This window comes from Oscarella lobularis, chromosome 13 (genome assembly GCF_947507565.1).
Source record: "Oscarella lobularis chromosome 13, ooOscLobu1.1, whole genome shotgun sequence".
Classification (NCBI taxonomy): Eukaryota; Metazoa; Porifera; class Homoscleromorpha; order Homosclerophorida; family Oscarellidae; genus Oscarella; species Oscarella lobularis.
The window spans coordinates 325324-344260 of NC_089187.1; the positions used below are offsets into that span (position 1 = coordinate 325324).

The 18937-nt window shown below is 45.2% G+C and overlaps 4 protein-coding genes and 1 long non-coding RNA gene across 6 annotated transcripts in view; 1 reads left to right on the forward strand and 4 right to left on the reverse strand.

The window, feature by feature from the left end:
• Positions 1 to 4356: 4356 nt before the first annotated feature.
• Positions 4357 to 13098, reverse strand: LOC136194616 (nephrocystin-4-like). The gene is made up of 52 exons (XM_065983806.1): positions 12899 to 13098; positions 12708 to 12848; positions 12601 to 12658; positions 12417 to 12543; positions 12297 to 12355; positions 12074 to 12244; positions 11972 to 12024; positions 11837 to 11917; positions 11729 to 11779; positions 11443 to 11676; positions 11214 to 11387; positions 11117 to 11158; positions 11039 to 11065; positions 10880 to 10986; positions 10797 to 10830; positions 10664 to 10741; positions 10496 to 10611; positions 10209 to 10448; positions 10088 to 10153; positions 9958 to 10033; positions 9766 to 9909; positions 9608 to 9709; positions 9447 to 9555; positions 9327 to 9398; positions 9115 to 9271; positions 9001 to 9064; positions 8728 to 8948; positions 8621 to 8679; positions 8431 to 8567; positions 8222 to 8381; positions 8091 to 8176; positions 7955 to 8040; positions 7843 to 7902; positions 7678 to 7789; positions 7520 to 7628; positions 7352 to 7467; positions 7204 to 7299; positions 7005 to 7143; positions 6859 to 6945; positions 6619 to 6793; positions 6441 to 6564; positions 6269 to 6390; positions 6129 to 6219; positions 5977 to 6077; positions 5818 to 5924; positions 5442 to 5762; positions 5261 to 5381; positions 5098 to 5210; positions 4961 to 5048; positions 4810 to 4907; positions 4630 to 4756; positions 4357 to 4577 (listed from the first exon to the last, which is right to left on the reverse strand). Exons 1-39 carry the CDS (start codon positions 13046 to 13048, stop codon positions 6860 to 6862), a joined length of 4200 nt encoding a protein of 1399 aa, XP_065839878.1. The 5' UTR covers positions 13049 to 13098; the 3' UTR covers positions 4357 to 4577; positions 4630 to 4756; positions 4810 to 4907; positions 4961 to 5048; positions 5098 to 5210; positions 5261 to 5381; positions 5442 to 5762; positions 5818 to 5924; positions 5977 to 6077; positions 6129 to 6219; positions 6269 to 6390; positions 6441 to 6564; positions 6619 to 6793; position 6859.
• Positions 5710 to 6596, reverse strand: LOC136194831 (uncharacterized). Its single transcript, XM_065984084.1, has 6 exons — positions 6441 to 6596; positions 6269 to 6390; positions 6129 to 6219; positions 5977 to 6077; positions 5818 to 5924; positions 5710 to 5762 (listed from the first exon to the last, which is right to left on the reverse strand). Exons 1-6 carry the CDS (start codon positions 6594 to 6596, stop codon positions 5710 to 5712), a joined length of 630 nt encoding a protein of 209 aa, XP_065840156.1.
• Positions 13099 to 13128: 30 nt separating the features above from the next.
• Positions 13129 to 13856, forward strand: LOC136194500 (uncharacterized). The gene is made up of 5 exons (XR_010671653.1): positions 13129 to 13240; positions 13285 to 13374; positions 13432 to 13530; positions 13586 to 13673; positions 13723 to 13856. It is a non-coding gene; the product is annotated as an uncharacterized lncRNA (long non-coding RNA).
• LOC136194498 (uncharacterized) lies at positions 13783 to 17521 on the reverse strand. Of its 2 annotated transcripts, none has more exons than XM_065983642.1 (24): positions 17469 to 17521; positions 17325 to 17411; positions 17183 to 17274; positions 17027 to 17140; positions 16917 to 16971; positions 16803 to 16865; positions 16686 to 16753; positions 16594 to 16633; positions 16417 to 16516; positions 16336 to 16367; positions 16093 to 16286; positions 15996 to 16036; positions 15717 to 15948; positions 15287 to 15668; positions 15225 to 15238; positions 15134 to 15178; positions 14960 to 15080; positions 14831 to 14910; positions 14647 to 14776; positions 14533 to 14589; positions 14305 to 14473; positions 14172 to 14252; positions 14061 to 14119; positions 13783 to 14001 (listed from the first exon to the last, which is right to left on the reverse strand). In XM_065983642.1, the coding sequence occupies exons 1-24, from the start codon at positions 17472 to 17474 to the stop codon at positions 13879 to 13881; spliced, it is 2385 nt and encodes a 794-aa protein (XP_065839714.1). In that variant the 5' UTR covers positions 17475 to 17521; the 3' UTR covers positions 13783 to 13878. The 2 variants fall into 2 exon arrangements, with proteins under 2 accessions (XP_065839714.1, XP_065839713.1); XM_065983641.1 differs by having other exon boundaries at positions 16582 to 16633.
• LOC136194499 (ATP-dependent RNA helicase DDX1-like) overlaps positions 17508 to 18937 on the reverse strand; it is a gene marked incomplete in the record, with an annotated part of 3985 nt that continues 2555 nt past the window's right edge. Inside the window, 8 exon segments of the mRNA XM_065983643.1 lie at positions 17508 to 17729; positions 17787 to 17907; positions 17957 to 18052; positions 18102 to 18144; positions 18202 to 18274; positions 18321 to 18393; positions 18446 to 18607; positions 18666 to 18794. Of these exon segments, the coding sequence (XP_065839715.1) occupies positions 17593 to 17729; positions 17787 to 17907; positions 17957 to 18052; positions 18102 to 18144; positions 18202 to 18274; positions 18321 to 18393; positions 18446 to 18607; positions 18666 to 18794 (834 nt within the window).

The following is an 18937-nucleotide window of genomic DNA, read 5'->3' on the forward strand; positions in this document are numbered from 1 at the left end:
TCCGCCGGCAGGAGGTGTATATATTCCGGCAGGCAGTGTATATATTCCGGCAGGCGGTGTACGTACTCCGCCGGCAGGCGGTGTATATATTCAGGCAGGCGGTGTACGTACTCCGCAGGCAGGCGGTGTATATATTCAAGCAGGCGGTGTACGTACTCCGCCCGCAGGCGGTCTATATATTCCGGCAGGAGGTGTACGTACTCCGCCGGATGGCGGTGTATATATTCAGGCAGGCGGTGTACGTACTCCGCCGGCAGGCGGTGTATATATTCCGGCAGGCGGTGTACGTACTCCGCCGGCAGGCGGTGTATATATTCAGGCAGGCGGTGAACGTACTCCGCCGGCAGGCGGTATATATATTCCGGCAGGCGGTGAACGTACTCCGCCGGCAGGCGGTGTATATATTCCGGCAGGCGGTGTACGTACTCCGCCGGCAGGCGGTGTATATATTCCGGCAAGCGGTGTACGTGCTCCGTCGGCAGGCGGTGTATATATTCCGGCAGGCGGTGTATATATTCCGGCAAGCGGTGTACGTACTCCGCCGGATGGCGGTGTATATATTCAGGCAGGCGGTGTACGTACTCCGCCGGCAGGCGGTGTATATATTCCGGCAGGCGGTGTACGTACTCCGCCGGCAGGCGGTGTATATATTCAGGCAGGCGGTGAACGTACTCCGCCGGCAGGCGGTATATATATTCCGGCAGGCGGTGAACGTACTCCGCCGGCAGGCGGTGTATATATTCCGGCAGGCGGTGTACGTACTCCGCCGGCAGGCGGTGTATATATTCCGGCAGGCGGTGTATATATTCCGGCAAGCGGTGTACGTACTCCGCCGGCAGGCGGTGTATACATTCAGGCAAGCGGTGTACGTACTCCGCCGGGAGGCGGTGTATATATTCAGGCAGGCGGTGAACGTACTCCGCCGGCAGGCGGTGTATATATTCCGGCAGGCGGTGTACGTACTCCGCCGGCAGGCGGTGTATACATTCAGGCAGGCGGTGTACGTACTCCGCCGGAAGGCGGTGTATATATTCCGGCAGGCAGTGTATATATTCCGGCAAGCGGTGTACGTACTCCGCCGGCAGGCGGTGTATATATTCCGGAAGGCGGTGTACGTACTCCGCCGGCAGGCGGTGTATATATTCAGGCAGGCGGTGTATATATTCCGGCAGGCAGTGTATATATTCTGGCAAGCGGTGTACGTACTCCGCCGGCAAGCGGTGTATATATTCCGGAAGGCGGTGTACGTACTCCGTCGGCAGGCGGTGTATATATTCCGGCAGGCGGTGTACGTACTCCGCCGGCAGGCGGTGTATATATTCCGGCAGGCGGTGTACGTACTCCGCCGGCAGGCGGTGTATATATTCCGGCAGGCGGTGTATATATTCCGGCAAGCGGTGTACGTACTCCGCCGGATGGCGGTGTATATATTCAGGCAGGCGGTGTACGTACTCCGCCGGCAGGCGGTGTATATATTCCGGCAGGCGGTGTACGTACTCCGCCGGCAGGCGGTGTATATATTCAGGCAGGCGGTGAACGTACTCCGCCGGCAGGCGGTATATATATTCCGGCAGGCGGTGAACGTACTCCGCCGGCAGGCGGTGTATATATTCCGGCAGGCGGTGTACGTACTCCGCCGGCAGGCGGTGTATATATTCCGGCAAGCGGTGTACGTACTCCGCCGGATGGCGGTGTATATATTCAGGCAGGCGGTGTACGTACTCCGCCGGCAGGCGGTGTATATATTCCGGCAGGCGGTGTACGTACTCCGCCGGCAGGCGGTGTATATATTCAGGCAGGCGGTGAACGTACTCCGCCGGCAGGCGGTATATATATTCCGGCAGGCGGTGAACGTACTCCGCCGGCAGGCGGTGTATATATTCCGGCAGGCGGTGTACGTACTCCGCCGGCAGGCGGTGTATATATTCCGGCAAGCGGTGTACGTGCTCCGTCGGCAGGCGGTGTATATATTCCGGCAGGCGGTGTATATATTCCGGCAAGCGGTGTACGTACTCCGCCGGATGGCGGTGTATATATTCAGGCAGGCGGTGTACGTACTCCGCCGGCAGGCGGTGTATATATTCCGGCAGGCGGTGTACGTACTCCGCCGGCAGGCGGTGTATATATTCAGGCAGGCGGTGAACGTACTCCGCCGGCAGGCGGTATATATATTCCGGCAGGCGGTGAACGTACTCCGCCGGCAGGCGGTGTATATATTCCGGCAGGCGGTGTACGTACTCCGCCGGCAGGCGGTGTATATATTCCGGCAGGCGGTGTATATATTCCGGCAAGCGGTGTACGTACTCCGCCGGCAGGCGGTGTATACATTCAGGCAAGCGGTGTACGTACTCCGCCGGGAGGCGGTGTATATATTCAGGCAGGCGGTGAACGTACTCCGCCGGCAGGCGGTGTATATATTCCGGCAGGCGGTGTACGTACTCCGCCGGCAGGCGGTGTATACATTCAGGCAGGCGGTGTACGTACTCCGCCGGAAGGCGGTGTATATATTCCGGCAGGCAGTGTATATATTCCGGCAAGCGGTGTACGTACTCCGCCGGCAGGCGGTGTATATATTCCGGAAGGCGGTGTACGTACTCCGCCGGCAGGCGGTGTATATATTCAGGCAGGCGGTGTATATATTCCGGCAGGCAGTGTATATATTCTGGCAAGCGGTGTACGTACTCCGCCGGCAAGCGGTGTATATATTCCGGAAGGCGGTGTACGTACTCCGTCGGCAGGCGGTGTATATATTCCGGCAGGCGGTGTACGTACTCCGCCGGCAGGCGGTGTATATATTCCGGCAGGCGGTGTACGTACTCCGCCGGCAGGCGGTGTATATATTCCGGCAAGCGGTGTACGTACTACGCCGGATGGCGGTGTATATATTCAGGCAGGCGGTGTACGTACTCCGCCGGCAGGCGGTGTATATATTCCGGCAGGCGGTGTACGTACTCCGCCGGCAGGCGGTGCATATATTCAGGCAGGCGGTGAACGTACTCCGCCGGCAGGCGGTGTATATTCCGGCAGGCGGTGTACGTACTCCGCCGGCAGGCGGTGCATATATTCAGGCAGGCGGTGAACGTACTCCGCCGGCAGGCGGTGTATATTCCGGCAGGCGGTGTACGTACTCCGCCGGCAGGCGGTGTATATATTCAGGCAGGCGGTGAACGTACTCCGCCGGCAGACGGTGTATATACTCCGGCAGGCAGTGTATATATTCCGGCAAGCGGTGTACGTACTCCGCCGGCAGGCGGTGTATATATTCAGGCAGGCGGTGAACGTACTCCGCCGGCAGGCGGTGTATATACTCCGGCAGGCAGTGTATATATTCCGGCAAGCGGTGTACGTTTTCCCTACTTAATAAATAAACGATGAAAACATGTTTCCCTACTCAATGGAAACATGTTTCCTTACTTAATGAATAAAATCTGGAAACATGTTTCCCTACCTAATGATTAAACATGTTCTCCTACCTAATGAATAAACGCTGGAAACATGTTTCCCTATCTAATAATTAACCCTGGAAACATGTTTCCCTACTTAATGAATAAACACTGGAAACATGTTTCCCTACCTAATAAATAAACGCTGGAAACATGTTTCCCTACCTAATGAAAAAACTCTGGAAACATGTTTCCCTATCTAATGCTAATATCTCTCCAAGGTGCGCGCGAATGAAGAGAAGCGAGTATAAATATCCCACGTGACCGTAGAGATATTCGCTTGGGAGTGACGCGTCGCACTTCAAGCGCGATAGGTCGCGGGCTACTGCTTGGCGCACTCTGTTTCGCCTAATTTTCGCATGAGCAGGCCCGAATCGCCGCACAGAACGTGAGCCGTCTCGTTCTCCGGCTCGTTTCGACAAGTTCGGCGGCGTTGCGTAGATAGCAGTCGTACGATGGCTCCGCTTGAGCTAGTTTTAGGTAGAGTATGGCGATTCCTCGAAAGAACAAGGTGATTTGGATGTGGATTCCTCGCGAGGAGCTCCTCTACCTGATGAACCCGTGAAACGGACTGATCTCGATCTTGTTTCGCGTCGTAGTAGCCAATCCAGATCTGCACCGGATAAGCGAAGACGAAAGTGTGACGTCACCTGCAGCGAACGGAACTGGCAGGACAAAACACAAGCTGACCTCGCTAGCATTATTCTTGCCGTCGTAGTCGGCATAGGGGTTTTTGAACGCCCGTCCATGTGCTTTGTGCAACATGAACGCGCGCTAGACAAGAGAGCGAAGCAGCGAAGCAGGGCGAAGAGTTCCGTATTCGCAGCCTAAAGAAAAAAATCAATAATTTAATAAAAAACGTAAAATATTTTTTACCTTGCTGTCGAGAACGTCGAGCCAACAGTTGGCCACGTGCAGGAGCAAAGCATACTGCAGCAAAAAAATTGACTAACATGCAGTACAATAGAAATGATGAAGAAAACACAACAACAGTTACGCCACTGATTATGTGGTAGAGTGACCAGTGATTGGGCTCTGTCTGTTAGTACGAGAGAGCATCAATATCTCTCTTCATATCTTCTCATACGAATCTGGTGTCCCTTTGCACTTGCCAATTAAAAAGACAACTCCCTCCTATAAATTAGGAGTTTGGGATTACTGCACGTACAATGTCTGGGCCACGCACCTTGACGAGACCTGGCAAGGCAAACCAGAAGGTGTTATTGGGAACAATCTCTGTCCCACTAGCCCCAGCGCGAAGTTTCATGTAGAGAGCACCAACAATGAAGTAGGTTATCAGAAGGCAAAAGAATCTAAATAACTGTATGCTCAGCTAGGTGCGTAAATGAGAAAGGATGAATATTACACTATGAGTATAACTGAGCCTGCGCTGAGCCCCGATGACGTGCCGGTATTTGATCCACAAGCTCCAGGACAGCAGCACTTGCTCGTTAAGATAAAGTTCTAGGCATGAAAAATGGCAGTCAAAGTTATTCAAATACACAAGTCTGACTCACGTAATTATTTGACGGATTTTCACTCACGAAAGTCAATTTTGAATTCTCCACAGAAACCGACTCGTCACACTTGAGTTTAATACCAGTTCTACAGAACTTGCTGTACAATTGTGAACATAATCTATATCTCTTTTCACTTCTTTGCTCCAGCTGTGTAGTTAAAAAATACATTTTCATTTTTGTCGATCCAAGGAGTCGTGCTATTCTGATTTCCACAGTCATACAGAATCTTGGAATCTTCCTGACAGACCTGCACAAGCTCTGCTACAAAAATTCGTAGGAACAAAGCGTAAAACGTACAGCTGTATTAGCTTTAACTGAGCAACGCATGTTTTGTACTCCCGTCGGACCATTGAAAGGAGAACAGGGATTGTACCAGAACGTGTCTTTTTTTTTAGCGTAGTTTGCTTCGACCGAAAACCTGTTTTGTAGCAATAGTAGAACTCGGATCCTTATTATCAGTATTAAGTATTATGATCACTTAGGCGAGCTGGGGTCCTTGGTGTCCAGTGGGGAAAGGTCGATGACGCCATTGGCGAGCCTCGCGCGTGATGTCGCCTTTGCACCGACGACTTCACACGAACAGGAAGACTTCAGAGTACACTTTTGAGCACTTGCTGCAAGAAAGCGAAGAGTAAGGACGAGTGCGCAGCCTAGAAGAAAGGACATCACGCTCTTTTCTAGCGGAAATTACTAGGACTTCTAACGCACGCTAGCTATGCAGCTATGCAGCCATCCAAGCTCAATTGTCAGCAGTCATCATCCTTTTGCATGAGTTTCTTTTTGTAAAGAAAATTCTTTGCTATAAAAATTTACACAAAACATTAGATTAATGACTGTACAATGACTGTGCGCACCTTCCTGAGGCCATAACGGTTTACTGGGAGCAATCGAAGACCCACTAGCGCGAAATTTTATGTAGAGAGCACCAACAATGAAAATGATTATCAGAAGACAAGAAAACCTAAAAACTCAAAATTATATATACTGAGTGTGAGCCAAAAGAGCCAAAATACACTATGAGTAGAATGGGACCCAGGCTGAATCCCGTCGATGCTGTGCCGCTATTTGGTTCACAGGCTCCAGGACAGCAGCACTTGCTTGTTAAGATAAAGTACTAGCACGGAAGTGTCAGCCAAAGATATTCAAATACACAAGCCTGACTCACGTAATTATTTGGCGGATTTTCACTCACGAAAGTCAATTTTGAATTCTCCACGGAAACCAACTCGTCACATTTGAGTTGAATAGCAGTTGTTCTACAGAACTTGCTGTACAACTGTGAACATAATCTATATTTCTTCTCACTTCTTTATTTCATAACTTATAAATGTGTAGTTAAAAAAGACATTTTCATTTTTGTCGATCCAAGGAGTCATGCTATTCTGATTTCCACAGTCATACAGAATCTTGGAATCTTCCTGACAGACCTGCACAAACTTTGCTACAAAAATTCGTAGGAACAAAGTGAAAAACTTACAGCTGTATTAGCTTTAACTGAGCAACCCATGTTTAGTACTCCCTTCGGACCATTGATAGGAGAACAGGGATTGTAGTAGAACTGGTCTTGTTGTTTAGCGTAGTTTGCACCGACGATTGAAAACCTGTTTTGTAGCAATAGTAGAACTCGGGTCATGTTTGAATAGATCAAATCGCACTTGGGCTTGTCGGGGTCCTTGGTATCGAGCGGAGAAAGGTCGATGATACCATTGGAGAGCGTTGCCTTTGCGGATGTCGTCTTCCCACTTTCAAACTCACACGAACAGGAAGATTTCAAAGCGCATGTTTGACCATTAGCTGCAAGAAGGCAAAGAGCAAGTACGAGCACGCAACCTAGAAGAAAAGACATCACGCTTTGTCTCAGTGGAACGCGGAAAAAATTAGGACGTCTAACGCACACTAGTCATACGAAACCGCAAAAATTTCGCTATCCGAGCTCAGATCCTTCACACTTTCCGACGAGTTACAAAGCACGAGCCTGCTCACTTAACTTACGCAATGTGCGTACGTTTAATTAATATAGAGGTACTGCATGATCCCTAACTAGTGTATATGGTTTTGATGCAGAAACATTCTTCGGTCTTGTCTTCATCGTTGTTAATAAATATGAGTATTTCGTTTGTTTTAGCCTTTGATTGGGGCATGAATCTCAAGCCAATCGAATGAGACTGAGCCCCAGATACCTGAAGACCCCAAAGCTCAACTTCTTATTTAAATAAACGTGCCCTAAGATAACAGCTTGCCTCAAATACGTCCTCCTTGAATTGAATAATATCAGGACACGTGCTAAACAGATGAAAACGCTTGGAAACCGAGTAAGGATTCTGGTACGTAATTTTCTAGTCAATCAACGATACAAAGACAATCCAAAAAGACGAAGGAACCTCTAACCTTATTAACAACCATCTCAGATAAGCGTATGACTTGCTCAAAAGCCTTCGTTACTACAGGAGGCCGACTATTAGCGCAAACCAGCCAATTTTTTACCAAACAATGTCCCTCAACATCTGCGTAGAGCACGCGTAATCAAAGCCCCCTCCCCCTCTCCCTCTCGCTTACCGACTACGTTAACGAAAATAAATTTTGTCCCCGTTTCCATAGATTTCAGCGAAAGCTGAATTTCGTGAGCAGCGTTAGCAGAAAGTTGAAAGGGACCGCTGGGATAAACCTACCGCGCCAATAATACGCGATTTCGACTCATTAGGACAGTGCCTTACCACTAACTGTTGGGGACAAGAGGGATAGCATTGAACAACGCGGGGTATCGAGCTTCCTCTAAGTATAACGGATAGATGAGACGTCTGTCCTTGAGTGGCACTGAAATCAATTCTGGGAGAATTTATTTACGACTCGTGCAGAGGTCAGTGTTCGGCATTTCTAACCTTTGCACGGAGTGAATGTGGAATTTCCACGTTTGAATCGGTTTGGCTCGAAAGGGGTCCCTCCATTAAAAAGTGCCGTAAGGATAACGATATGCTACTTTTTAGTGCTTACAGGTACAGCAAGAGGAAGAAATTGGCTACAGATGGCGCCGCCTGGCATGCAACTTTGAGAAAAATTTGACTCGGTTCAGCACTCGACTTAGAAACGCCCGTCAAAAATTTAATAAATAAATTTACTAATCCCTTACCCCTTCGCGAAGTTCGCAAACGACGTTACTATCACTGCAACACAATTGAAGCCGTTTTTTATCAGAGTCATTTACCCAAGCGTGGCCTGCAATTATTCAAATTATTTTTCACTTTGAGCCTTTCTTCTAACCTTCTAATATATGCCACGGTGGTAAGACGATTGATTTTTTGAGAAAAGCCTGCTCGGGATGTTGGAACCGAAATGTCTGGTCAACGGAGAAAGGAATTGGCTCAATTTTGACCAATAAAATTCCCACGGGACGTCCGTCACGTGATTTAAGAAACGAAATCTAGACTTTCGTATCTTAGAAGAGTTCAAAGACTTAGGATCACCTCTACCTTAATATTTCTATTCATTTCGTTTTCCTTTTCAGGCTGCAGACATTGATATTTAAAAGGAATATAGACGGTCTCCCGGGCTTTTAGAAAAATCTCTAAATTTCCTTTATTTTCGCTGAACATTTCCTCCTCCAAAGCTACGCGCCAAAAAATATTTTCACCCCCGCGGCGCTTAGAACATCAAACTTACGCGTTGTGACGTCATAAAAAGTTTTAAAGTATCGCCACTCTTTGACATCAGTAATAACACTAGGCATTTAATTAAAAATATCGAAATTTTATTTCAAATTGACCTACGTTAGATCAGCGCACTCCCAATCGATTTTCAACGTGACTGAAGAGTCGTACGGGTTTCGGAGCGCATATTCAAAAAAGGCGGCGACTCCATAACGCGCTCGGACCGTGTGCGAGCGCGTTATTGATTCACAAAGTGCCTGCGCTATCTTTTCGTCTTTTCGTCTCTCGCGAAATGCGATTATCGTGCGAAGTTCCTGAGCTCGTTGTTTATTGGACAACCACTGAATTAATTATATAACTAATCGTTGGTCGTTTGGGATTGCTCTTGCTTACGTCAGAATTTTCTATGCGAGTTAGACTTTCGTTTTTACGAACTAGAGCCATTCTCTTAAGCTTCCTACGTCACTGAGTGTAAATTTTTAATTAGGGATGGATCGTTTTTAAAACCTTTTTCTAGCCTCGTCATCGCTAGAAGTGAGGTTCATTGACTGTTTTCGCTCGGAGACAGAAGACAACGCCGGTCGCCCCGATTTCCGGGACTGGAGAACCGACGCGAGATCCCTATCTATCTCAACTAAAGGCTGAGCACGCACACGTCGCCTTTCTATAGACACAGATAAGGTTATCTCAGTCTCTAACCCGGACCCGATACCCCTCACCCTCACCCTTTCCCTCTTTAGGATTAGTAGGAACCAGATTGCCTGGAGACCCTCTAGCGGCCGCTTGAGCGTCTGAAAATAATTTAAAAAACTCGGGTCGTGCTTGTCTTTCTATATTACCCTGAGGAGTAATAGTGCTCTTCGCTCCAACGTTCACCAATCGAACGTGCAATAACCCTCGGATTTCAGTAGCTACTCCGCCGGGAGGCCGAACACTGCCACTACGAATCTACAGCACTATCATTTCTACGTCTTCATGCAGCGATGCTCTCTCTACTTACAAGATTTCCCACAAGGCAGCTCGATTCATCCGAATAGTCAGTATAAACTATGGGCACGTTGTGAGTGACCTGTACAGCTGCGCGACCTTGGCGTATCAAATGCTATAAGTAGACTCTCCTCTCTCTATCAACGATCCTACTCATTTTTCTTTATGTACCGATAGGGGTAGAGTGGCTACTCCGAGATGAAGGAGAGAATCTCCATCCCATATGTCTAGTTGAAGGGATCGCGTCTGAAGATGAGCAGCTAGAGAACGACTTTCGTTCTGCTCAAATTCAGCTGGATCCACGGTATAGCGTATCTGACGGAAAATCTCTTCTCCTCTGCTACGCGTAATGTATCTACTTACTTCTAAACCGGGCTTTTGTTGCTGAGATTTTTTCAAAATGCAAATGGAGTCCGTTTTTTCGCTGACAAGACTCAGTCTACAAATTTTTGACGTCATAGTTGTACCGTTTAGAGAAAACGCGTCGCGTCACCTTTCGCTAGTCGCTTCCGAAAAGCGATAAAATTGAAACGTAAAGAAAACCGATTCAAACATTGGCCTTACGTCAAAAAACCAATTAGGCAAAACACAAAAACTAATTAATTAAAATTAACCTTAATTCATATTGGTTTTGATTAGAATGAGTATAAACCCTCGGACGTTGCGATATGGCCATAAATTGTATTGTAATTTGATTTGATTGGAGTTCGTCTTGGAGCTCATTATCCGGGTTTACAGACACCGTTTCCGCGGGATCAACGTCCACCGGAAGATGACCACGTCCATCGCAGATTGATACAAATTCAGCATCGTGGAGTCGAGCTTGAATGGTTCGCGGTACGGCGGGAAGGGTGCTGAGCGCATGCGTGTGAGAACGCCGAATAAAATATTTGAAATTTACTTGTGTAGAGGAGGGCGTGGATGTGGCAACGTTGTTGGCAGAGGGGCGTGGTGCGTGTAAGCGGGAGCCACGTGGGTGACGGGAGTAAAGGGAAGTTGGGATAGGGAACCGCGAAGCTAAAAAAACGAGGAATTCTAGCATTAAAAATTCGGGGCAACTAGAGGAGACCTCGTCCGCTGGAGTGGAGGTCTTAGGACGCTGAATTGGGCCAGGAGTAGTGAACATGGATCCCGGATGCGTAGGGTCCTAGAAAAATGCGACAAAATTCAATTACTATATTTAAAAAAGTGCTTCGTCTGACTTCCGGGGCTTCAGACACGGACACAACGTCACTTCTACGCCAGAAAATGTATAAATGTATTTGCATTATTAATATTTTGCTACCTAGCTTCTTCCTGGTTCTCTGTTGCAAGTTCTTGGGCAACTGCTTCAACTGCAGCTGCTTCGGAAACGGTTGCAGCAGAAAAAGCGCTAATGCGACGGCTCGGAAGCTTCGTGAAAGAAAATTACAAGCACATGCCACTACTTTGTACTCTAACCTACTTTTTGAGAGTCTCCTCTCGTGAAATCCTAACAATAAACCTAACTAAAATTTATCACTGATTAATGTAATTAAATTACTTGCGTTGTAAATCTAAACGTTATTGTTCCGCATCCAACACGCTGAAGAAAAAGACCCCGGTCAATTTCAATTTTCCACCCCAATAAAACGAGTCACCTGATCATCATCCGCTGATCCCCCATAAACTAAACTCTGACGTGGATTGGGCCCCGCTCCACCGCACATACTTATCTCAACCTGCTGTTGAGTTGACGCCCCGGACGTTGGCGTCCACGCGCCCCACGACACCAAAACGGTCTCAGACTGAGCTTTTGTTACGCTAGTATTCATCTAAGGTCCCCCACATACAAACACTTGTTTTAATTCTATTGATTATTTCTCCTACTTTATCTCTCTGACTCAGAGGCCACGTGATAACGAATTCAAGCATAAAAACGATGGCGTAGAGAGGATGATGAACCAGCTCATTAATTTGAATAACAGTGGAAAGATTTAATTGCGTAAGAGCTTGCGCACTGCTACGACGAGACGATCCCCGTACGGAGGCCTGTCTCGACTCCAAATCCAAATAGGCCATGTGAGGACGCCGTATGAATTTCCAACCGTTATGAATCCCTACCTAATTTAAAGTTATCACGTGGTTATTTTAATCGCGTTTAAGGAGAACTCACTAGGAGTCTTCTTTCCGTTATTTTTAGCATGATATCGTTAGTAACGTTGTCCTGTGTGCGTGCGGAGAATTTAATTATTTACGTTTGGCGCATGCGTGCTTGTCTAACTTTTGCTTGTCTGTCGAGATTGATAGCGTCAAGCAATTCCAATTCAAATTGCTCAATATTTGGGAAAATGTTCAGGGACAACTACACGTAGTAAGTGGAGAAGTTTTGAATTTAATTTTTCATTGTTCCACTTGCCTTTTCTATGGAAGCGCCACATTGTTTGCTAAGTTGAGGCCTCCAAAGAAAATCTTACAAATAAATTAATTAAATAAACGTATTCTCCGCATCACTATTTACCTATTGCGGATGACGTTTCTGATTGGCCATGGAGCCCAGGTACCTGATCCCACGCGCCAACAAACGTATCTCCGGGAAACAGATACAATACAGGCTCCATAGCAGAATGCACAAAGAGAGCATAGTGCACGTGACAACCAGCCAAAGAGCGAAGCGAAGAAGAAGACATGACTATATGCAAGCTAATTAATCGAGCCTTCTATATATACATAATCTTTCACACCTGATATTACATCTTGAATGCAAAGTAAAATTCTAGGCGATCCTTGATACATATCAACTCTTTATTAATTAAAGACGATGATTAATTATTAAATAAATAAATTAATTAATTATTGCTGACCTAGCCAATCTCAAATTCGATTTGGCCGACGACGAATCGGGCAAGAGTTTGATATTACCAAAAGGAGCCAGATAAGTCCAACAGCAAGAAAATTCTGCTTGATTATCTGTCTCGTCGTCAATGGCAACTGAATTTAAACCACGCCCCCTTCTCTACCACTTAATCAATAATTATTTAAATGTACCTAATTCTATAAGAATCATTGTCGTCGTTTCCGTTGACGACGAGTGAAAATAAACGCTCTATCAAATTACTAATTTAATTAATTAAATTAATTAATTTTGGTTTTACTTGGTTGATTTCGACTGGATCTTTCCGATTGGCCGTGTTTGGACGTGCGACCGGCTGCGTGGACCACGATCGGCCAAAGAAGCGCTTGTTCTTCGCGTCGTACATGCATAAGTTTAATTTGAGCGAAATCGATCGATTCGACTAAAGAAGACGCCGTTTTTCGACTATCGTCAATGTTTTCGAGGTCTAACGAGTCGTTTGGGTAGAACGATGCCTTCGATTTGCTCGATTTGGAGGCAGAATGGAACGCTCAATCCGGGCGTCTTCTCCCTTTCGCTTGTTGGCGACGGAATGCACTGGAATCCGTGCTCTTCGGCAAAGTGCAGCCACTTCTCCGACATGCTCTCGCTTTCTAAGGTTTTTCCGCGCCGTTTCCTAGCAATGCGCTCGACTTCTCCACCCCGGATAAGACAATAGGCATCCCGGATACCATGGTTACTGTTTTGTCGTTCGTTCTTCTCATTTTGAGCTGCTGTCATCTCGACGTCGTTTTCAGCTACGTTTTAGAGCCGGATGTGGAGCTCTTCAACGAGGTAAATGCTCTGAAACGAAGAGAAGGGAGTGATTTTGAAATTAGAATCTCTACAATGGTGAAAAACGTGAATACGAACTGGCAGGCGTAGTTCCAGATAAGAGCTATGAGATAAAGATTTCCTATCCTGCAACTGTAACCTTCTTTGAAAAATTAATTAATTAATTAATTAATCAATTAATAATTTTAAAGATTCCAACTGACTTTGTTATTGAAATCATCAAATTTGGTAAATCTACGAGGAGATTGCTAAATACGGAAAAGGCCCAATTTACAGCAAATAAAAACCAGGTACACAGTAGTTGCCATTGGAAACAACTAGAAAACTAATAATTTAAATAAATAGATTTACATTGTTGCTGTCACTGCTCATAGAACGGGAGTTCCTCTATACAATCAGGATTTGCTGCAAAAGCCTGCAGTCTATAACATAGGTAATACAATAATATGATTAGTGACTACTGTACTACTTGGATACTTTAGTCTTATCTACTTTATATTTTGGCCTTCCACTTGAAGTATGGAAGATGATCTCTATCGCCCTCATGCTAATACTCATTTCTATTAAATATTTTATGCCCTGGCTACTTCGCTACATTAGCACAAAATGTGCAGAAATACAAGAAAAATCAATCTAGTCTAATTTTCTAATACATTTACGTGACTTGGAGGTGGCGTCTTGCTTTGCCCGACATCTTCTTTACCAGAGACCAAAGAAACGAATCCCTTGCTCAGCTCAAACAAATTCAGCGTAGACACATGCTAGAAAATAAATAAATAAATAAATAAATAAATAAAAAATGCCATCATTGTCTCTGTACCCCCGGTATGGACGGAAGCTTAAAAACGGACGGTGGCTGAGTGAGACGTAGGCCTGCACCTAGGATTACTAATCAGATTAAATCTTAAAAAACTCAAAATTGTCCTTTCACCTATTGGATGAAAATAGGAGTGTGCTTTTGGCGTGAAAACCGTTTTGGGACGCGTCGGCATAAAAACGGCGGGAAGACATACTAGAATCACTCGTACTATTTTTTAAATAATATTTATTATTTGCCTTTGCACCTTCTTCGTTTCCTGCTGTCTGCACTTGACGTTGGGCTCCCGTATCGAGACGGCGAAGACACGCCATTGCCTTTTCGAACGACCCCGCCACTTCGTCTCGAATTTTTCGCGTCAGCATCTGCTGACGTTTTAGACTCTCCTTGGCGAAGTATTCCAATCGCGAAAAGAACTAGACGCGAATACAGTCGCATATAGATAATGTAATTAATTAATTAAATATTGACTGACATCTTCCGGGTAAGACGGATCTTTTTTCCATCGAGTCATTTGCATGTACTTCTCCGTCTACGCACAAAACGGTGCTCTTTATGAAATCAATAAAAGTTACTATGCCACAATTACCGCTTCCTTAGCTTCCGGCTTCACAAGTGACGTCGCTGACGAAACAACGGGAGAAACGTTACGCTGTTTCAAATTTCGAGCCTGAATTTGCAAATTATTTAGCGCCGATGTAAGCGACTCAACGCGTTTTCTAGAATAGATTCTCAACTACAGTAGTGGCAAGATTTGACGGTATTCATATTACGCGTATTCCCCTTGAAGAATTTCCATTTCCTCCGCGTGTCTCATCACCAACTCGGTCAGCTCTTCCTGCCTAACAAAACCCTAGGCAGAAATCAATAAAATTATCTAATTTTTAATTGATTTTTCTCACCTCTGGAGTCATTTTCTGCTCCTCCTCCTCCTCCTCCTCTTCTCCTTCAAATGCCTGGACTTGAACATCGCTCTGCTCCGGCGGAGTCATAGCCCGGACGTATCCCAAAGACTGAACGATCCTAAAAAAGACGCATTATCTATTATATACGTTCTACTGCGCAATCTTAGCTACTTTTCCATAGGAAGAGTTGCAGTCGACTGAGTCTTCACCAAAACCCTAAACCCCAATCAAAAATAACAAAAAACTATTTTAAATTCCAAACCTTTCTTGACGCGTCTAAAATTAAAAGTCAATATTTCAATTTAAATAATGAATCTCCGTTACCCAATAGCAGACGAGATGCGCCGCGCAGCCAACCAATCCCCCCTTTAGAGGCACCAGTGCATATGACACCGGCTCCAGCGAATCAGCAATTTCAATTCCATTCTCTTGATCCTCTCTAGTGAGATCTTTAATTGAGAGTTTTTCCAGGGGAAACGACGCCATTCCAATCATCGCTTTATCTCCCTTGTTTGTGTGAACTGATAAGTTCAATGTAGACATTTTTTTATTCGCATTTTCCGCCATATTTGCCGTGGATAAAATCGCTGTGAGATGACTCTTTTTTAGATTTGAAGACGACGCCAATTTCTCTTCCTCTTCTTCGGAATTTTTCACAATAATGACCTTTTCCTCGTACGGAACAAAAAACCGGAATTCGTCGCACCTTTTTAAGTAAAATACGTAATTAATTAAATTCAAAAACCATTCTTACGTTTTGTGCGATATTTTCGTTGCGCTAATCGATTTCAATTTCGATCGACTTGAGCTCTGCAATCCAAGACGAGTCTGACTCGTTGCTATTAACCGCGACCTACTTCCGGTTCCACTCCCGCTGCCAAGCAATCGAGACGACACTCCCTCTTCCTTTTCCTTTTCTGGAATTCCAAAAATTCGGCTTGTGACCAATTGAGGTCCTAGAGCCAAAGTGCAGTACACTTCTTTCTCTGAACAAAATAATCACATATATGATATGTATTTATTCATTATGTACCCTCCAGTCCAGTTGGCTCAAAAACCCTTACGTGTAAATACCTGATTAAAATATTTAAACAATTACGTTTACGTGGGCGTGGTGGAGCTCTATAAACCGATTGTATTGTTTCTCATGCGTCCACGTCGAAACGTCCGTTGTTTCCACGGGAAGCGGTGGAGGAAAGGTAGGCGTGGCTGCAGCTGTAGCTACAGTAGTTACGGAGAAGGCTGATGGAGGTGTAGCCGAAGGAAAAGTCAAATCTTCAGAAGATACTGAGGACGTAGCCGTGTCACTAGCAAAGTGAACTTTCTAAAAACAAAAAATCGTTCTTCAGAAATATATAATAACTGTTATGTACTTTTGTTCCTTTGGTCTCATCCGTCTCAAAAGCTAAAGAAAAGCATTCTACTTTAATTAGGTAATTAAATAATTTATTTACAGGCATTTGACATTGGAGTCACGGTTTCATCTCGTTGAACTGACATACTGTGAATGTCTGATTCTCTCGGTTGCTGAGCACTTTCCATGGGATATGAACTCTAGATACAAAATATTAATTAATTAATTAATTAATTAATTGAAGTGAATGGGTTTTTGGTCGTACAAAAACGTCTACTTTTCCTTCCATAAATCGCGGCGAATCATCTATGGGAAGTCTAAACAAACGAATCTAATAATTCATTATTAATTTATTGTTTTGTCACGCACCCGCTATTTAATCTTGTTTTGAATGATTCGATTAGAAATTTCCACCTTCTTCCGTGACTATTTTTGTTCTAGAAACTCTACATATAGAATAATCCTTATCTCTCATACAATGTATACAGTTAGTTTTGCGAATAATTTTTCCCAGTTCATAATGTGCTTTTCGCGCATCATTCTCTGCTCCTAAAGAGAAAATTAAAAATTAAAATTATTTCAAATATTGGGGTTCAAAACCTGAACAGCAAATAATTCAATTTTTCTCAAAGCAACGTTCAATTGCCCTTGTTTTCTAAACAGGGATAAAAATTTCGAAAAACAATTTAGAATTTCGCCGTTTTGAATACATTTGCGCAGCGTCGTGCAATTTCTTCAAAATTTCCGATTTCTCGTCCCACGGAACGGAATACAGCCGAACGAGATGAAGAAGTTCGCCAAGAGGAGACTCCAACATAGAAAAACTAAACAACTAGACACATAGAAAAAGCCCGAAGACTTCACACCTTCGCATTAATTTTCCCGCGACGAGACTCAATCTGACGAGCAAAGACGAAGGCAGAGAATGCTTCAAGAGCTCGTCTTTGCAGAGAAGAAACTGCGCGACGCGCGCTAGTCTTTTTTTTGTAGCAAATCGGCGTTGTTTACCTCTTGTAGAGCGGTGTGCACGCTCTGCGTGCTGCTTTCGACTCGTTCGCAAAGTTTTTCGAAAGCCTTTCCCTGATTGGGACCCCCCTGTAGACAGAACTCGCTCTTTGCTTGTAAAACAGGCTTTGAAGTTTGCTGGTAAACCTCCATTTCGATACTCTTTCTCTCCTTAGCAACCAGGTATACAGTCAGCTAGCGCAGCGCTACGTGACGCAACTTTATTATTAGTCGCAATAGATCATTAGATCAGACTCTCCGTCGCAATGAGTTACTTTCCTATGGCAGTCTTTCCTTTCAGTCCATATGACCTCATATTCAAAAAAGACTTCTGCGCCTCAAATTCAAGTTGAGCAAGTTCCTTGACCGATGGAGCCAACTGAGCCGTATGATATTCATAATTTCCGCCTAGAATCAGCCAATAAAACAATTCCAATAGGACCAGCGCGTACAAATGATTCTCACCGCTTCCAGACCTCTTTTCTCCATAGACAACCTTTCCGTCAAACTCGTTCACAGGTACCTTCATTTTTGGATCCACTTGAGTGATCGTCTCGCCAAGATGCTCTTCCACGTCAGCCAAAAGCTGAAAAAACGCCACTTATTCATTTTAGACGCCGTTTCCCCTAGCTCACCTGCGGTTCATTGTACCAAATAGTGCAACCCCCTTCATCGGTCAGCCTTGCATTCGAACACTTCTTTCCCTTGCTTGGGCAAGTGTGATACCAAACCTAGGAACACTATTATAGCGATATGCAATCGAACGCCTGACTTCCTCACCTTCTCCTGGTTTGCCGCAACGAGAGATATAGCTAGACCCATTCTAACAAAACCCCATGCAGTTTAATCCTCCCCCCTAAAAAAATTATTAATTAAATACCTATCAGCCCGACCGACTCGTCCAATTCTATGCAGATAATTTGATTTCTCGTCGGGCAGCGTCACGTTAACAACTACGCATACATTATTTATCTATTTATTTATTTATGAGCTATTCACCGTATGGAATGCCTCTGACGTCTATGCCCCTCGCCGCTACGTCAGTACATATCAAAAAACGAACTTCGCCATCCTAAACAAGTCTTCCTCTTCCTCCTACTATAAAACGTAGATGGATAATCTACCTTGAATTTTTGGAGATTGTCTCGACGCTCTTGCGGCCTTCTATCGCCGTGCAGACAAACGCACGAGTACTCGTTGACCATTCCCTTGGCGCCGCCGCTCAGCGAAATCAAATACCTCTCCAAGTTGTCACAATCTAATTTCGTTCTACAGAATAAAATCGCCTGGAAATTCAAACCTCAAAGCAGTGGCCTCAAGAAAGATTATATGTTTCGCCTGTACTTGATCCATATTATGCTCATCTATGGCCTTTACTGTGTATATGGGCTTCAGGCGTTTGATTGCTTCTGACAGGGTTTCACGTGAATTCGATTTCGCGTGGATTTTGTCGCGTTCGTGAACGCCATCGGTCTGGGAACCATAGCCCAAAAACGATGTCTCGCACACTATAGAATTATTGACTAAAATAACCTGGATAACACTTCCAAGGGTGTGCCAAGAGGTGTCCTTCGCAGGATCGACGGAAACAATCTTTGGGGGAAAAACCTCTTACG